Genomic DNA, 19,770 nt, shown 5'->3' with positions numbered 1-19,770 from the left:
TAGGGCGTGTCTGTGTCTTTGCTATTGTAACGATGGGAAAAATACACCTTGGCATGTACTAATTCTCTTAATTAATCATAGGTGTGTTTTGAGCGTAATGTTAAATAAACTTGCCACTTGCCATTCCCTATAAGCTTCAGGTACACTCTGACTGTGGCGTATTGCTATTTTAACGGTGCAGAACTTCTGCACTTCTCAGCAGACGATACTGATCTGTGCGTTCACAATGTAAAGCAGCTAATTTACGGGAACACTTCAAACAGTTATGTTACTTTTTTTGTACTGTATTCTGTTTATTGGTAATGTAAAAGTTGGGTTGTCCCCTGCTTTGCGGCGCACCTGCATTGCCAAGATAGCAATAAACATCTGACAGGTGACTGTTGTCAGGGTTCAAATCAGTCAGTGGTGCAACTGTGTTTTCCAATGGCAAGATAGCAATTTTCACACCACCGCCCATCAATGTAGATAAATTCATAAGCTCTGGTAGCTAAATTAGTTAAAATTGATTGTCATAAAAAAAATATCGTCCCTAACTGTAAATTCGAATGCATTTATAAAATCAATTTATCGCCCAGCTTAATGTTTGGCCATCTATAGCTTATTTAAGCACAAATCCTACCATTGAATTCATGCCCTGCTCAGGGTTCTGTTCTCAACATAATAGATAATATGGAAAAACTGCAGTTCAGTGAATTCTGAGCAGTGAAAGCAACATTTGATGCAAGGTTTAAACAGCTTATTAGTGTCAAGTGAGCTGAATAGGAGAGAATTGCAGGGCAGGACAGTTCATAAACATTCATTTCAATGTCAAAAGAATAACAACACTTATTTTCACACAAAAGAATAACAGTTACTCTAACAGAAATAGATAGGGCTTCCAAATGTAAATTAATTGCTTGGACCACTGACATTGCACTATTTTGTAGAAGCTTATCCTTTAGCCAAATATTGCACATCATCACAATGAGATTGTAGTAGTCATTCTACAGAATTAAGTCCCCATGATAAATTAAATCTCACAAACCAACAAAACCCACATTACTCAAACTTTATCAACATAGAAGAATTGTTTTTTTTGAGTACTCCAGTATTTTCTGGAAATGTAAAGTCAATTTGTTTGCACTCATCGTCGAAAAAAAAGAAGAAAAAAAATGCACCCAGAAGGAATCAACTCACAGGAATGAAACTTGGTGGGAAGTTGTGTCACTTGCCTGTCACTTTTTTCTTTTTTTTTTAAAATATATAATTTTATTTCAATTTTTCTCCCAATTTAGCTAGGCCAATTGTCCCACCCATTCAGATGCTACTCAGTTGTATATCCCCCCATCACTAGTGAGGCCACAACACAAGGGGTATGAAGACTAGCACATGCCTCCTCTGATACATGTGAAGTCAGACTCCGCCTCTTTTTAAACTGCTGATGATGTAGCATTACCGAGAATCATCACAGCGCACTCGGAGGAAAGCGCAGCGACTCGGTTCTGATACATCTGCTCACAGACGCAGCCTTGTGCTAATCGACATCACTCTAGGAGTGATGAGGGGAAAGAGCTGTACTGTAGCTCTACTGTACCCACCCGGAGAGAGAGAGCAAAGCCAATTGTGCTCTCTCCGGGATCCGACAGCTGATGACAAGCTGCATCACTGGGATTCGAACCAGCGATCTCCCAACCACCTTATCCACATACTGCTGCTGTCTCAGGAACTAGCCTTGATAACACAGATACTATGCCATGGCCAGACGTATCGCCAGATCTATCCCTGGTTAAAAACGTGTGAGATGCTATTGAAATCCGTGAAATCTGCGTGAACATTTAGGCTGCATGGGATGGAAAATCACAGGAAACCATTCGTCATGTTGTTTAAAACTTGCTTTACACACTTTTTCTGTATCTGTAGCTCAATAAATATGAGCAGGGGTCGCTCGTATAATTCAAAACATATCTTTCTTCCAATCTGACACTTCCTTCTGGGTGCAACTATACTGGCAACCATTTATTTTACGATGAGTGTTCAACTGTGAGTCAACTGGCCAATCAGTGAGCGGCCGTGTCTTATTACACGCGTTCTGCATGAGCTATGTGGAATTTGATGGCGCGAGAGCAGCCGAAAGGGAGGAAGGCTAGAGACCTACCCACACTTGCTGCAGGAGTCATGCACAATATTGAGCCTGCCCATCATGCATTGCAACAGGAAGTGGATTGGAAAAAGGGAGAAGAATCAAAACAGCCCATCACAAGGTTGGTTAGATTGAAGAGAGATGACAACACAAAGTAAGACTTTCCAAAAATAAAGAACAAAAACAAACAAACGGAATCTATTTACAGGGAATCATGACATTCACAGAGATTGATTAGTCGTGGGAATAGTGATCTGTGCAGTGGGGAAGTGAGAGGGAGGTGAACTCGTAAGTGTGAGGCTGCTCAGCAAGACAGTCATGAGCTTTCTTTTTTATACACTGATGACTTGTTTTAGTACATTCGCTTACAACTAGAAAGCACCTCATACGTAAAGCTAGAGGAGAGCAAGGCACAACCTGCTGTAGAATAAAGACACAAAAAATTTGATGCCTTTTTGGACCACTGGCAATTTGCCAATGGTAGTGACAGACTTGCACCATAAACTATTTTAAGCATGCATATGAAAACACTTTTACATAGGGTTGCAGTAAAAGGAACTATTTCGGTTAACCTGAAACTGAATACAATAAAACATTTGGTCGAAGGCCGAATAAAGAAACCTAAACATGGATTTTTCACTGGAAGTTTTCCTTCATTTTGGCATTTTTTTTCCTCCACTTCACGTATTAAATAGACTTAATGTCTTTGTGTCTGGCTTTTGAAATAAAACGTCATTTTGAATTGTTTAAAATCTTAACACTTATTTGGTCAAATGCTTTGTTTTTCTATTGGAGTTTTAGAATTGCTTACATCCAGTCTGTAAACATATGTACCTATTTGTTTGCCTCAGTACTTTGCAAAGTATTGCCAACCCTTCCACAGTGCACTCCTGTGATTTATCTGTTTCTGAACTCTGCCTGTCTTTTCAGTTATTTGGCCAAATGCTGAAAGCTGTTTTTCTACTGCCATTGACACAGCTTTCAGACCTCAAATAATGCAAAGAAAACAAGTTCATATTCATAAAGTTTTAAGAGTTTAGAAATCAATATTTTGTGGAATAATCCTGGTTTTTAATCACAGTTTTCATGCATCTTGGCATCATGTTCTCCACCAGTCTTACACACTGCTTTTGGATAACTTTATGCCACTCCTAGTGCACAATTTGGTTTTCAATTTGGTAAAATCAAAGAAATTCATCATTTTTAGGTGGTCTCTTATTTTTTTTTTAGCCTCAGTACTTTGCAAAGTATTGCCAACCATTTCACAGTGCACTCCTGTGATTCATCTGTTTCTGATCTTTGCCTGTTTGCTGTTTCTCCTTGTTAGCTTTTGACTAGTTTTCTAGTTTTTGACCCTGCTTGTCTTCTGGTCTACATTTCAGTCCAACACATGTCTGTTTTGCTTACCCTAGACGTGTTACTTAGTGTAAAATCATTTTTTTTATTGTACGTCTCAGCTTATGCTGATTAAACTGATTTATTTATTTTATGTCTTCTGGACAAAGTGTCTGGATGGTAATTTGTATCTGATAGACAATTTTTGTTTATAAATATTTGGTGTATCCCTATTTTGAATAAAGTCCCTATTTTATCATGCTGTTCTTAATTACTGTGTAGTTTTGTCTGGTTTGTATCCAATTAATTCTTCCAAATTGCTTGCATCAATTTTCCTAACTTATCCAGTGACTGGTACAACTATTTGCATTGATATCCGTTGTTTTTGTCAGAAATGTGCAAATTGCTTAGAAAAAAATGTTAGGTTGTGCCTGACTATCCCCTATTACTTTCCCTACTACACGTTACAATTTTATTGCTAACATCAGTAAGACAATATTAGCCCACATTACGTGTTTCAGAGTGGTATTCTAAGATCAGGACCCATCATTATCAGTCATCTCAGAGTAAGAATACTGATCTAAGATCAGATCGCTTCAGTTCATTTCATTCTTTTAGTGTTATTTTAGTGTTAAAGGTGCATTATTACTCTGAGAGGCCTGACAGATAAGAGACCAGGACTCCCAATCACATCATATAAATATATATAAAAGTAAATATGGGTCTATTATTTGGATGTAGAAAACACCTAAAACTTTAGATCCAAATGATTGTTTAGTGAAGAATATGACAGACAGGGACCGTTATGAGTAGAGTAACTATCACAGATAAGACAGATTATAACTGTTCGAAATAAAGAAATCCTCATACATCATTATGCAACTTAATATTCCAATAAAATACATTTATTTATACACATATTATTCTTTTACACTTCTAAACAATTTAGCCCAAATTTTCAGTAGAGACTCAAGTAAGAATACTGTATTAACTACAAATTTCAGTAATTTTACTTTAATTTTGAATTTGTTTATGCTAATTGACCTATCCATGCTCCATGCTCTCTACGTTTCTCTTTTTTCTCTTTCTACTTTTTTTTCTCTTTCTCTCTGTATATATTTCTCTCTACTTTTCTCTCTCTTTCTCTCTGTATACGTCTCTCTACGTTTTTCTTTTTTCTCTTTCTACTTCTCTTTCTCTCTGTATATGTGTCTCTCTACTTTTCTCTCTCTTTCTCTCTGTATATGTCTCTCTCTACTTTTCTCTCTCTTTCTCTCTGTATATGTGTCTCTCTACTTTTCTCTCTCTTTCTCTCTGTATATGTCTCTCTCTACTTTTCTCTCTCTTTCTCTCTGTATATGTCTCTCTGTTTCTCTTTTTTCTCTTTCTACTTTTTCTCCCTCTTTTTCTCTGTATGTCTCTCTCTCAACGATTTTTTCTCTCTCTTTCTCTCTGCATGTCTCTCTCTACTTTTTTTCACTCTTTCTCTCTGCATGTCTCTCTCTATTTTTCTCTCTCTTTCTCTCTGTATACGTCTCTCTATGTTTTTCTTTTTTCTCTTTCTACTTCTCTTTCTCTCTGTATATGTCTCTCTCGACTTTTCTCTCTCTTTCTCTCTGTATATGTCTCTCTCTACTTTTCTCTCTCTTTCTCTCTGTATATGTCTCTCTGTTTCTCTTTTTTCTCTTTCTACTTTTTCTCACTCTTTTTCTCTGTATGTCTCTCTCTCTACGATTTTTTTCTCTCTCTCTCTTTCTCTCTGTATGTCTCTCTACTTTTTTCTCTCTTTCTCTCTGTATGTCTCTCTCTCTACTTCACTCTCTTTCACTGTGTATATGTCTCTCTCTACCTGTCACTAACTTTTTAATAGTTTTTTTTTTCTCTATTTCTCTATTTTTTCTTTATTTGTCCCACTCTTTCTCTGTATGTTTCTTTATTTCCTTCTCTTTATCTAACACTGGATTTAAGCCATTTATTTAAAATGCTTTAGTTATTTAGATTTGTTTTTTTTTTGGTTTTAATGTTTTAATGTTTAATTGACCTTTTTCAAGCCAACTTAAAGTTTGTTATGGAACTGTCATTTTCTAGTCTACGGCTGAAATTATCACAGCTGGTATCTATTATATCTCTTTATGCCCGACTAGGTATTTGTAATATATAGGTTTTCTCTATAAAGGAGCACATGTGTGGACAGAGCATGGATATATCAATTCTTATGAATTTAGAGTAAAACTGTAAGACGTGCAGTACATATAGAACATGCTACCCATTTTCTGATTTGTGTTTTTTGTATTTTTTGACCCCAGAAGTGTCAGGAAGCCCTACCTGAAGGAATAAATGCTGCCTGCTGCTGAAACTGCATGTTGGCCAGAGCCTGTTGGTACTGCAGCATGCCAGCATTGAACATGGTGGTGGCACCGTTGGTTTTCTCAAGGGCTGGTCTCTTTGGCAAAGGAGGCATTACATTATGAGGGATGCCCTGCTCGGCGTGAGGGGGAAAAAAACGTGTGACGGAGCCGGGGGGGGAAACAGGAGAAAAAACAAACAAAAACAAAACAAAAGAAAGGGAAGAGAAAATAAACAAGAGTTATTGTCAGAGGACATTTCATTTCAGCACAAAACCGAAAAATAACCCGAAACAAACCGAAAACAAAAAACTAATAAATAGCAGGCAAGCAGCAGCCTACACGTGACTACGCCACAAGCAGAAGCAGCAGTGCCAAATAAAACAAATCTGACTAGATATATGTACACAACAACAAACATACACATACAAAGCTTCAAACATATATAAACACATTAATGTCTAGCCTATTTCACACAGATTAGCCACACTACTTCCACTGTTACACCTGTTTAAAGGCTACCACGCTATCTAGCTAAAGTTAAGCTAAGCTATGCTAAGCTAACTGACTGTTACAGCTGACTGAGCGCAAAGAAATGAAGCAAGCTTCGCTCTACTACAAAAAAAAATGTATCGCAGACAAAGAGGGACAAAAAATAAAGAACTCAAATGAAATAAAAGAAAAATAAAGACAGAAACGTAAAGCAGGAACTGAAAACAAAAACCAAAAAGCTGCACTGCTTTCTCCATGATATCTGCGAAATATGAGAGATAAGTTATTAACGCTCTGTTGCTCAGGTGGCTACCACACTGCTTATACCCAGACTGCCAGTGTATTTAACCCCCGGTTACCCTGTTACTCATGCACTACACAGCTACTACACATGCACTACACACAGACGCTGATATAGAGAGATAAAAACACGCAGATACAGTAACAGACACACACACACAAGAGCAGTGACACACCACAGTTAATATGCCTGATCCTGACTTTATGCTGTAGGAGTGATGAGCTGATTGTGGGATTGTTTATTAAAAATACATATATTTATAAATATGAGGGTTTTTTTTATGAAAATGTCTGAAAATGTCACATTTAGTTGCTGTCCAGAAAAAAAAAACATTATAAAAATTATAATAAGCAATATTTTTGTTATTCATTTATTACAATCATTTATTATTTTCGTTTTTTTTTTTGGTTTATATGCATGAATTTTTTAGATTTATATGCACAAATGAAATATGCCACACAGTTTTGTGGTAGATTTTTGTTGTAACATGACTTCATATTTAGTATAAATTTTATTTTGTTACACTTGGCCCGAATTCTGTCCCAAACAGAATGTTTCACATCTGGGTTAAGTGCTGCCTGTGCAACACCCCGGTTGCTGAGTATAATATAATCATCCCTCTAAAATAATCTTGGAAAATTTACTTTTTTGCCTAAATCATCTCCTCATAATTCTGACTACCGGTGTTAAAATCGCATACATAATATAATTTTACTCCTTATAATGGATGATGGCCTTTGTCAAGAGTGTGACATGAGCTCATTTATTATAAAATGTGTGTCCAAGATGATAATGAGATTTTTAAGCAATAATACATGAGAGGGAGTGCTAAAATGTGTAATATTGGCACTGCTGTGCTGTGGTGGTAGCACAATATTACACGTTATAGCACAAATCTCGAGTGTATATTGTGATCACTCCACAGTTCCATTATCACTGTTTATGAAGATTTTGAGTTAAAGAGGATAAGAAAAAAAAAGACGATTTGTTTGGTTATAAAAACTCCAAAAGTTAAAATAGTTCCATTGCTGCTCTGTTTGTATCTGCGCTGTTTGGTTGGTAAGAGCTGTATCGTTGCTAGGTTACCTGTATGAGGAGGAGTAATACATGGAGAGCTTCGGTTACAGTGCATTACCGGCTGATAATGGCACTAATAGAATGCCTCTCAGCCAATCATATTGCAGGTCCGGAACTAACTGTGGTACAATTGTAATTAATAAAGGCTATAGGCTAAAAATATTGCACAGTTAAATCTATAGCTAAGGCTATATAATTTGTGGCTGTTAAAATGTTCAAATGTTAACTGTTAACTGTTTTCTGTCTTTCCAATCAATATTTTCAGAATACTAAATTAGGAATGTTTCTGGTTTGTTCCAAGGCTTGACTGTATAATATAATATCCTCTTAAACCATTGCTAATTTTGAATAGCCATTAACTGTAATTCGTGTTTTTGTGTTTTCTGATAAACTTAGATAAAACTTCTGAAAAAATAGTTTTTATTCTATAAAAGTGTCGATATGGGAATTGTGCCATGCCACATGCGCAAATACCCCGGTTGCTGAGTATAATATTGGAATTGGCTGTTGACACTTTTGACAACACCCTGGTTGCCAAGCATAAACCACGTCTCAGTCTCGGCCAATCCTGTCATACATCAGCCGAGCTCGGGCCGATTCTTCACGCTATCTGGGTATTTGATTTGATTTGATTTTGTAATCTTTGGTCATGAATATATTGTAAAAACCCACCCAACAGTATTCTCCACAATCAGCTGATCACCAGAGAGTTACTAATAATAACACAAAGCAGTAGGAAGAGAACACAAAGCTGACAAATAAAACAAAAAAACTAAACGAAAAAAAAAAAAAAGTTACTACGCTTGCAAATTATCGTTTGTTAAGACACTACGACAAAGCAACATGCCAAGCAAAAAGGTGAAAGGTCATAGTACCAGGTCAAAGGTGGCCTCGAGGGGTCGCTTCAGTGATTTGACAGCCGTCTTAATTAGCAGGCAGCGAGCACATGATGGCAATGGGCCAATGGGGTTCAAGCGCATAAACATAAACAGCAAGCAGAGGTGCATCATGGGGGCAGCAGTGCATTTTGGGTGGGTGAGAAAAAAAACAAATAAAAAACAAATCATTTGGAATGCAGTATACAAAGGGGATATCAGGACTATGTCATGCACTGTAAAGTCATTTAGGAAAGTCTACTGCAGTACAGGAGATTAATACTTAAAGCTACAGTACAGACTACAGTATCAGTATCACAGAGCTGCTGCCAGAAAATAATACATTTCACAGTCTGAACAATGAAAGACAAGACATCATATACATAACATTATGCACCAACTCACAAAATATATGTAATTACATCTGCTAATATGAAAAGATTAGCATAGGTTTAGACTACATCGCTTTCTAAATAAGGTTTTAATCATACCAACAGCTCGATTTGGACGGGATGAGCTTTACTCATCCCTGAGATGACTGACTGAGATGGGAGTGGCTACTCAATTTATGCACTGACTGCCATCATGTAAAAAAACATTGTATAACACCTTATATGTTCATAATACGACTGTAGGTTAAAGGGTTTGCTGCACAATGACATGCCTTAAGCTGCAGAACACCTCCTCGAGTGCCTCCATACTTCAAAAAAGCTTCACAGTAATTAAAAAATGAAATATTTACCTACCTGAGATTATTTTAACCACTAGTTTTACTGAAGGTGTCTGGAATTTAGTGTTTCCTGAAGCGTCAGTGTGCATTCTGTACAAAATTTTGACATCAAACTTGGAAAAGAATAAACCCTCTTTTAAGGTTGTGTCTTCTAAACCAAACTAGTGGAACTACTGAGGTGAATTCATGATTAGCATAGCACTACTTGAGCGAATACTATCTGTGCCATTCACAACAAAAAACACCTAAACACCTCCTCGAGTGCCTCCATACTTGAGAAAAGCTTTACACTCACTAACTGAATATTTACGTACCTGAGGTTATTTTAACAGCTAGTTTTACAGAAGGTAATTCCCACCGGAATATTTACTGACATGTTAGAGTTCTGCATTCTGTAAAAAGTTCTGACATGGCACATTCAGAAACTTGAAGAAACTAATACAATTAATTTATTCCACCTCCCTATGTAAAACTAATCCTGTCCAAATCAAGCTTTTGACTAGACGTCATCCCTCAAATTTCCCATGATCTCTATTAAAGGAGAACTCCGGTGTAAAATGGACTTGGGGTGTACTGAAACATAATTATGAGTACTTACTTTTGTTGAACATTCAACCTCCGTTTGCAGATAGCATTGACTAATACAGAATTTTTTCAAGTTTCTACAAAGAGGTTTTAGAATGGGCGCTATAGGGGCATATTTTTACCCCTGCAGAGAAATCACTCTTTCCACTGCTAACAAGCACAAAATAGCTCCAAACTTCATTGGTAGAATTCGGAGAGCCTAGACATTTAAAACAAGACATTGAGAATTTGCCTAGATGTTTAAAACGAGATGTTGGGAACTTTGGAAGTGCACCGGAAGTTTATTAAAATAGTCTGTTTACATACTGTAGCACTACACTAGTTCTCCGGATGCCACCATCTTAAAGTTAAGTCCGGAAAACTAGTGTAGTGCTACTATTTTAATAAACTTTTTGGTGCACTTTCAAAGTTCTCAATGTCTCGTTTTAAATGTCAAGGCTCTCTGAATTCTACCAATGAAGTGTGGAGCTATTTTGAGCTTTTTAGCAGTAAAAAAAAAGCTATTTCTCTGCAGAGGCAAAAATAAGCCCCTACTGCGCCCACTCTAAAACCTGTTTGAAGGAAATGAAAAAAAAAATCTGTATTCCGGAATGCTGTCTCCAAACTGAGGTCAGCTATTCCACAAAGGTTAGTACTGTAAGTTAGTAGTAAGTTATGTTTCACTACACCCAGGGTCCATTTCACACCAGAGTTCTCCTGTAAATTAGAATGTTTTATCACCCCCTGCCTCACAGAAACAGATGGGTGAAAATGTACTTTCTTAGACAACATTAAAGGAGAAACCAGTGAATAAAACAGAAACATCAAAAAGTGTAGTAGAGCATGAGTGCCTAATACTGGTCTTGGAGATCTAATACCCGCTACAGTTCACATCCAAGTTACAGTAGAGGTATCATATTATCATATCATATTATCATGATACATAATATATTGCATGCGGTGTATAATAATATGCAGTGTATAATACATATTCATCTGAAAGTATATCTTAGACATTGTCAGTGTTTAACTCTCTGGGGTGCTCTTTAAAATACTTCAAAAGAAATGTTTTTTTCTTTAAGAATTACAGTTTTATTTACTTAGGCGCTTCCCCCAGCTTCCTCACTAGAAGAAAAACATGGCGACACCATTGTTCACTTCAATATCTTACTAGTGTCACTTAATGCGCTTTATAATCTTGTGTGCCTTATAGACCGAAAAATATGGTAATTTTACTGTAACTGGATGAAGTTCTGCTATACTGAGTATTTGAATAGTAGATTTGTACTACTAATGTATTTTTCTGCAAGTCAAAATATGATATAATATATTTACCATGTTGCTCACCTCTAGCTCTAACACATCTATCTCCACATCTGCCTCCAAAGGCCTTGATTACCTAGATGAGCTGTGCTAAATTAGGGTTGGAGCTAAACTCTGCAGGGACTAGATCACCAGGACCAGAATTTGGCACACCAGGTGCAGAACATGTGCTCTAAAACACTGTTTTAAAAGGTTTTACACAAATATAAGACATTCATATGACATTTAATAGAGTCAAAAAGGAAATGACACATTTTCAGACAACACCATATTCCATATTTGAGGTACATTCATGATTAGAATAGCATTACTTGGGCAAATTTATGACCAAAAATTGCTTTGCTGAGGTAAATGTGTGACTAGAATTGCAATGCTATGGTAAATATATGGTTAACATTGCACTGCTAGAGGAAGTTTTATAAATAAAATATCAATGCAGTGGTAAATTTGTGCTGAATATAGCACTGCTGAGGTCAATTTATGAATAAAATAGCAATGCTGTAGTAATTTTTTTACTAAAGTTGCACCCCTAAATGCGTGACTATGGTAGCAATGCTGAGGTAGATTTATGACTAAAATAGCACTGTTGAGGTAAATGCATGATTAGAGTAGCACTGCTGTGTAACATTTCATCAAATGTTTAAGTGAATGTAAAACACAATTTCACTGTTTCTAATGCAATGCTTCTTTAAACGTATTATGCATAGAAAAAGCTTCAAAATACACAAAAAAATCATATATTCTTATATATGTATATTTTTAAATAACATAAACTAGGAATAATAAAGACTGACAAGATATTCTGCTTTGGTTTTATAGAAACAAAAATATATATGATAAAATATGATGGTACTAATAAAGTGTCAGTTTCCTTTAAACAGTAAAAAATGCGAATGATAGTCAGTGATAGACAATTTACAATATAGTGACATACAGTAGAAGAGTCAAAGTCAGCCTGAGATGAAATCAGATAAATCAGTTATGAATAACTGAGCATGCGCTGAGTATGTATCTGTAGGGGGTGTATGTTCCCTGTAGTTTTACTGGATGTTCTTGCAGATATGGATGTATAATTGTTTATCTATGTGTGTATAAATGTAACAGTGCTGCGTGTCCTGTCCGTCAGTGTCCTGCAGGTGGATGGACAGTACTCACCATGGCCGCGGTGGCTGTGGCCTGGTTCACCTGGTGCTGTGCTGCTTTGATCTTGGCCTGCAGGTGAGCTGGAGGGTGGAAGTATTTGCACTTGTCTCTGGAGCAGCGGCCCTTGATGTAGTCCATACACACGGTCACTGTGTTATCACTGGAGTCGATCATGGTGCTGTCGGCCGGGTGGGCAAACCTGCAGTCCGTCTCACCGCGGGAGCAGTTTCCACGCTGGTACTCGCGACACACCTGAAAAAATGGGAAATGGGATTTAGTTATCGTGTCCCATGACTTTTTAACTTTTTGTGTGTGTGGTCACCTGCATTGAATGTGGATGTGATTTGTGCCAGAATTGCTTGTCTGTTCATGCGGACAATTCTAGCCAGATGCCACCGGTCACAATTATTATCACCGTCTACTGTGCTGTCTACTGAGAGTAGGGTTGGGTATCGATAGCAAATTTTTAATATCACTACCGATATTGGTACTGATATGATACTTTAATTTTCTTATTTTTGCTACCCTTTTCTTAACAAAAAAACAAAAAGTGATCATTATTCTCACACAACATATTTAATTAAAAGCCGACATGAAAGAAAGAGAGTGAGAGAGTAAGACAAAGTGAGAGAAAGAGAGACAAAGCGAGTGAGAAACAGTGTGACCTCTTAAAAATGAGTTTCTTTGATTTTACCAAATTGAAAATTCTGGAATATAATCAAGAGGAAGATGGTTGATCACAAGCCATCAAACCAAACTGAACTGCTTGAATTTTTGCACCACGAGTGGCATAATGTTATCCAAAAGCAGTGTGTAAGACTGGTGGAGGAGAACCTGCCAAGATGCATGAAAACTGTGATTAAAAACCAGGGTTATTCCACCAAATATTGATTGCTAAACTCTTAAAACTTTATGAATATAAACTTGTTTTCTTTGCATTATTTAAGGCCTGAAAGTTCTGCATCTTTTTTTTTTATTTAAGCCATTTCTCATTTTCTGCAAATAAATGCTCTAAATGACAATAATTTTATGTGGAATTTGGGAGAAATGTTGTCCCAATGTGTAGTTTATAGAATGAAACAACAACATTAATTTTACTCAAACATAAACCTATAAATAGAAAAACCGGAGAAACTGATTCAAAAACTGAAGTGGTCTCTTAATTTTTTATTCAGAGCCGTAAATAAAACTGAACAAAATATATATATTTTGTAAAGTTTTTTACAATTTGTTACAATTTGTCTGGTAAAGTTTGTTGACTTTAAATATAAATGTTTTTTTTATATATATCAATTCCAATTTCTAAATTAAAGCTAAATGCTAATTAAAAGTAATATATAAATAGATTATGATGCTGCATAAAATGGCCCTAAAATTATAATAATATTATTCATCACAATAATTTCTAGGACAGTTTTCTACCTGAACACATACACTAGAGGGCAGCAACACCACAATATTTGCTACTAGACTGAAGTCCTGCATGTAGTCTAGACACTCTGATTCTCTGGCAGTGTTGTGTGGATTGTGACTGTGTTCGATTTGGTCTTTTTTTCTACTGTACAAACAAAAAAAATGATCTTGACACCACACTTGTGGTGTCTATCGATTAAAACATTTAATTCGATTAATCACAACAATATTCTGTGATTAACTGCGATTCAATAGTGGATATTTATGAAAATAGATGTTCACTGATAATATACATTATACATTATAATTCGGTGTGCCTTGGCACAATATATCAGGGTATAATATTGTTGACAATATTCCAAAATGATGGCGATATTATTGTGTATGATATGATATGGCACACCCTTAGTAAGAACAGATATATGGATGTTTCCTCAAGTATGTTTGGGTGGATTTTTTTTTTTTTTTAGCAACAGACAGAGCTCCTCTTTTCTGGAAGGCAGTGTATGTAATTTAGCTAGCTAGCTATGTGGTAACCAGAAATTCTAACAAAAATGCTGAATAAAGATCTCCTGAAAGTGGGAATGGCAGAATATGGTGGATATGAGCATGATTAATCTGACTAAACTAAAGCTAGTTTACTGGCATGACCTACATAAACAAACATGGCCAAAATCAAATGCAACATGCTAAAAGTCTTAAACTAGATAACATACTAACATTAGCAGTGAGCTAGCTAACATACTAACAATAGCGGTGAGTTAACTAACATACTAACATTAGCAGTGAGCTAGCTAACATACTAACATTAGCGGCAAGTTAGCTCTGTAACTGGGGAGAGAACTAAGTTTAACAAAGAGCTAGCTAACGTTAGCAGCAAGCTAGCGAACATACTCATTTTATCGGTAAATTAGCAAAAAAAAAAATTTGCAAAAAATAAATAAATAAATAAAATACATAATAATAACAAATGGGAAAAGTTATATTTTGATTTGCAATACATTATTTTCTACCAAAGAAATTATGAAATTATGGGTCTTGATTTATGTTTACTGAGGTCTTAAAAAGGTCTTAAAAAGCCATTAAATTTGACTTTTAAAATGATGCAAGAACCCTGATCTACTAGAGCCTACAGAGGCTTGTAAAATTGTTAAGCTAACAAATATTATATCAAATCACAATATACTGTCTATTAGTTTGTTTGTCGTGTACTATTAGGGTATTTTGAACACATATACTCCTACAATTCACATAAGTAGCTTAACATGTTAGGCAGAGTCCTAACACTTCTGCCCTGTACGTTTGTGTGAATTAATTAGCCTTTATCACATTAGCACTTTACTTTACACCTGTGTCAGTGTGCGCTTCTAAATCTCTCTCTTTCTCTCTCTCTTAAAGTACTGCAATTAGCTTGTCGCTAACTCTCACAGCTTCATGTGGTGTTGCTATCCAACTTAGCTAAATAAACATTGATGTGAATAAGTTGGTGTAAAATAAGTAAATTAATTCACTCAGTCTCTCAAGAAAGCAAATTAGCTAGCTTGTTGCTATCTCCCACAACATTGATGTTGCTGGCTAAATTAAATATTAACTTGTGTGTTAAGTCCCTGTAAAATATATTTTAAAATAAGCTTGTAGCTAATGCTGCTTCCCTTTTCCCTCTGAGGTTAGCTAGATGTCTAATTAGCCAGAGTTGGGACTGGTGTCACACCCAAGTTGAGTTGCTGCATTCCAGTAAACATTCAGATATATGTATTATTTCACAACATATCCTAAAAAAGTTGACTAAGAGCCTTTGAGTTTACCACATCTTATTTAACAATTGTAAAAATACAGTCTAAATTCCTCTCCTAAACCTGTTTAATTGGATGAGTAAAGCGCTTTTGTTTATTTACAGTAAGCTTACAGCATCACTTAGTGCTAGTAAACGCTGCCCAATAGAGCATGCAGGCTACAGTCCAATATACTCATCTCTGAATGGTTAAATAAAGCTATTGCTGCGGTTAGCGGCTAATGCTAATACTGCTCCAGCCTCGGTGCTGGAAAAACTTCACTAAAACTCCTGTATAATTCTGTACTTCAGGGGAGTGGCTTTACTGCTCCTTATACCCTGACTGGTAAAATTTATACATAAGACTGTTTATTTTTTAGAAAAATTAAAGGACTTTAAGTGCACTTTATAGTGTAAAAAAAACGGTATGTCACATGTTCGTGTCCCAAAGTATCACTGTTAGTATTGTTTCTGGTTAGCATTGTTAGCATTACCAGTTAATGCTTTTTGCAGTATTTATATAACTTCCAAACATCATGAAAGTGATATTAAACTGAATAATACTACTGGTGTTACTACTGTTAATGTCCTGTGCAGCAATCTTGGATTCTGAACTCTGAGTTTGTGAGACTGTCTGACTTTCCAAGTAGAACTCACAACTTATTGGGACTTGGAACTAAGAAATTCCAAAATCTGAGTTTAAACAGATTGCAGTAGAACTCTTATATCTATACTTGATGTTACATAAATCGAACCTAAATTGGATGTATTGATTTATGTGACCAAGTCTCTGTAAAATATGTAAGTGAACTCTGTCACTGAGGAAAGCGATTTAGCTTGTTGCTATTTCTCAAAAGGTTATGTGATGCTACTGTATAACTTAAATATTGATTTGTGTGTTTTAAGTCACTCTAAAATATGTAAATAAACTCCCAGAGTCTCTGAGGAATGCAAATTAGCTTGTAGCTAACGCTTGTAAATTTGCATGTCTAAGATGTTGACTGATGCATGTTGGCAGGACACAGTAATGAATTAACCGTTCTCTCTGTCACTCAAGCTTGTAAATGAGCTTCTGGATAACTCTTACACCTTCACACTGACGTTATTACCTCAGTGAAAAGTCAATGTAACTTATGGATATGTGCGTTCCACATAAAATAAGGAACTGAACTCAGTCACTTTAGCTTATCAAACTCATTGTATTCTGTCTCTTGCCTTCTCCAAGTCTATTTCTTACTTTATGGTTGAAAATTGCAATTCAGTTCTGATTTGGAACTGGTTACATAATTCCAAGAACCCGGTATCCGTAAAAAAATAAAATATACGTCTGTAAGGAGGCATTTACTTTTAGGTCCATATATATTTGAACAGAGACACATGATTTAATGATTTGGGCTTAGAAATTAAATATTTTTTTCTACAAAGCCTGTCCAGACCTGGTCTAGCTTCCTTAGATGGTTTTTGGTAGCGTCTAATCTGAACTTTCTATTCATGATTTGCAACTTGTGGTACACCATCTGTATTTGCACTCATCAATTCTTCTCTCGATAGAATGAGATACTGATACACCTACATCCTAGAGAGTGTTCTTCACTTAGGTAGATGTTGTGAAGTTGGTTTTTCTTCACCATGAAAATTATTCTGTAATCATCCCCCACTGTTGTCTTCTGTGGATGTCCTGGTATTTTTAAGTTCCTGAGCTCACCAATGCACTCTTTTAACCACATTTTATTTTTTGACAGCAACAGGTTTCACATGCAAAAGCCACACCTGGAATCAGCTCCAGACATTTTACCTGCTTATCTTATTATAGATTAAAGAAGGATAAGCCCATAAAATAGCATTTGAGATCATTTGTCCAATTACTTTTGATCCCCTGAAATGACATTTTTGTTAAATCATCACATTTTGTTTCGATATGAGAAAAAATTAGATCAGAACATACACTATACACTGAAAGTAGAGCTCCTTGACAAACAGTTAGGGGTCTTTGATTATAAACTGTAGAGGAACATCTTAAAGTGGTTTAGGAAAATTTCTTCTTTCTTTTAAAAGCCGTAAAGCAAGGTTAGGAACCATAAAGCATCCTCAGAAGTTCCTCAACAAACTTTTCATAATGTACTAAAATAAAAACAGTCTACTAAGCACAAACTGTATTACTGGTACCTAAAGAAATCAGTACTAACATTTTACTCTCACTGTCTCTCACTGTTAATAAAGCTGTTACCACAGATGTGGCAATAAAAAAAATTCACATTTATTTTACCACTTTAGAATCTAACCTTGGAATTGCTCAGAACTAAAAGCAATAAGCAGAATCAAAATCAATATAATTGAAATGAGCCCCAACCCAAAATGTGAAAAACAGTGTAAAAGTGCTCCTTTTTCCATGGGAAGTTCTTTAATTCCATTGGCTCTTACCTCGAGGCGGTCAGTGCGCAGTAGTTTCTGGGCAGCAGCGGCGGAGGCGGCAGCTGCAGCAGCAGCATTAGCGCTGGAGGGAACGGGTGCTACTCCGGGACTTCCACCGATCAGCACAGGCGCGCTGGGCAGGATCTCTGCAGACATCAGCGCTGGAGATACGGGTCCCAGGTACGGGTTAAACGTAGCTGCGGCTGCCGCTGCTGCTGCCGCACCATGGTTAGTGGCAATATTCGGTGTAACGGAGAACAAAGGCTACAAGGAAAGAGGATAGAATACAGAGAATATGAATAAATAGCAAAGCTAGACAATAATGATTTTCTTTCCAATACACTAAAATGTAACACAAAATGCTCAGCAGGTCAGCTAATTCTCTTCCACGCTACAAGTTAATATCAAATGGACTTCCACATTCAGAGGTGAACTTGTGTGTGTTCTTTGGATCATTGTCCTGCTGCAGAACCAAAGTAGGCCCGAGCTTGAGGTCAATAACAGATGGCCGGATATTCTCCTTCAGGATTGTCTGGTAAACAGTAGAATTATTGGTTCCATCTATTACAGTCCAGCAAAGCAGCCCCACACCATCACACTACCACCACCATGTTTTCTGGCAGTTCTGGCAGTAATCAGGCCTGGTTGTGGTTAGTAGTGAAATTGAACTCAGCTTTCCAAAAGGTGTGATTAATCACAGTTAATTAATGAGGGGGCACTTTTTCACAAAAGGATAGATTGGTTTGAATAGTTTTTGCCTCTTAATAAATGAAATGATCATTTAAAAAGTGCTTTTTATATTTTCTCAGGTTATATTTGTCTGATATTAAAGTTTGTTTGGTAATCTGAAAAATGGGAGTATGACAAAAATGTTAAAACATTTTTTATGCCACAGGTTTTAACAGTAATAAATAATTTCCATACTCTGTGAATGCTTTATTAAGATTGTTTACACTTTGACATTCTATGTTCAGTTTGTTTTGGCTGCTAGCAAATGTGTTTAAATCTAGTTTGAATCTGCCAAAGGAAACGATTAAATGTGTCTGTGCCAGAGAAAGAGAGAAAGTGAATGTCTACAAACATTAATCTGTTTTTTCTCTGAAGGGGAACTGATATTGAATTGTTTTTTTTTGTTTTTTTTTTACTGAAAACAATGTAACATTTATACGCACTTTTAAATTTCGTACTTTTAAACAAGCACTCTGTTGAAAGACACCAGCGCTCAGTGCATGCCACCTGCAGATCGGATTAGCCCGATAGCTAAAATATCCAGAGCCATTAAAATGAAACCATGTGAGTAAACTGGATCTATTGGAACTTGAACGCTGACTTGGCTTATCTAGCTTGTCTATGGATACTGTGGATACTCTTCTCTTTCTTGGAGTGGCATTAAGCACTTCTCTAATGACATTTTTCTGTGTAAACTGCTTTCTATTCTGGAATTGCAGGGAACTACTGTGCAGACGAGGAGCACTGAAAGTGACACACAATTAAAAAGACACCAGGAGCTCAGCTCTGATGCTGAAGTGAGCTACTGTGCGGCTGTAGGTAATATTATAATGTCAGTCTCCTGACTGGAGACCAAATGGGTCAAGAAGACAAACTGTGTTGTTTAAGAATAGAACAGTTCACTAAACTTTGCAAGTAAAAATACTAAAACACTGTAAAAATATTGCGTTTCATTTAAAAAAAAAAAAATCATAAAACATGCATATGTATCAAATAACTACCGTATTTTTCGCATTATAAGGCGCACTTAAAATCCTTTAATTTTCCCAAAATTCATCAGTGTGCTATATAATTTGGTGCTCCTTATGCATGAATTTTACTAGTCAGGTTGTAAGAAGCAGTAAAGTTTAGTTCTCCAGCA

The 19,770-nt window shown here is 36.2% G+C and overlaps 1 protein-coding gene and 1 long non-coding RNA gene across 16 annotated transcripts in view; both read right to left on the bottom strand.

Moving 5' to 3' along the window:
- Nucleotides 1–19,770, bottom strand: part of mbnl1 (muscleblind-like splicing regulator 1) — a 120,347-nt gene that overhangs the window by 12,560 nt on the left and 88,017 nt on the right. For 10 of the 15 annotated variants that reach the window (XM_022679222.2, XM_022679224.2, XM_022679225.2 and 7 more), the window contains 5 exons: nucleotides 17,910–18,164; nucleotides 12,317–12,556; nucleotides 8,545–8,592; nucleotides 5,780–5,933; nucleotides 2,135–2,170 (listed from right to left, as the gene is read on the bottom strand). In XM_022679222.2, the coding sequence (XP_022534943.2) occupies nucleotides 2,135–2,170; nucleotides 5,780–5,933; nucleotides 8,545–8,592; nucleotides 12,317–12,556; nucleotides 17,910–18,164 (733 nt within the window). The remainder of the gene's footprint in view (nucleotides 1–2,134; nucleotides 2,171–5,779; nucleotides 5,934–8,544; nucleotides 8,593–12,316; nucleotides 12,557–17,909; nucleotides 18,165–19,770) is intronic. The other 5 variants (XM_049476821.1, XM_022679229.2, XM_022679230.2 and 2 more) reach the window with 4 other exon arrangements.
- On the bottom strand, nucleotides 3,698–5,773 carry LOC125801089 (uncharacterized). Its single transcript, XR_007438607.1, has 2 exons — nucleotides 5,021–5,773; nucleotides 3,698–4,794 (listed from the first exon to the last, which is right to left on the bottom strand). It is a non-coding gene; the product is annotated as an uncharacterized LOC125801089 (long non-coding RNA).

This window comes from Astyanax mexicanus, chromosome 4 (assembly GCF_023375975.1).
Source record: "Astyanax mexicanus isolate ESR-SI-001 chromosome 4, AstMex3_surface, whole genome shotgun sequence".
Classification (NCBI taxonomy): domain Eukaryota; kingdom Metazoa; phylum Chordata; class Actinopteri; order Characiformes; family Acestrorhamphidae; genus Astyanax; species Astyanax mexicanus.
This window is presented reverse-complemented; position numbering and strand designations above follow the sequence as displayed.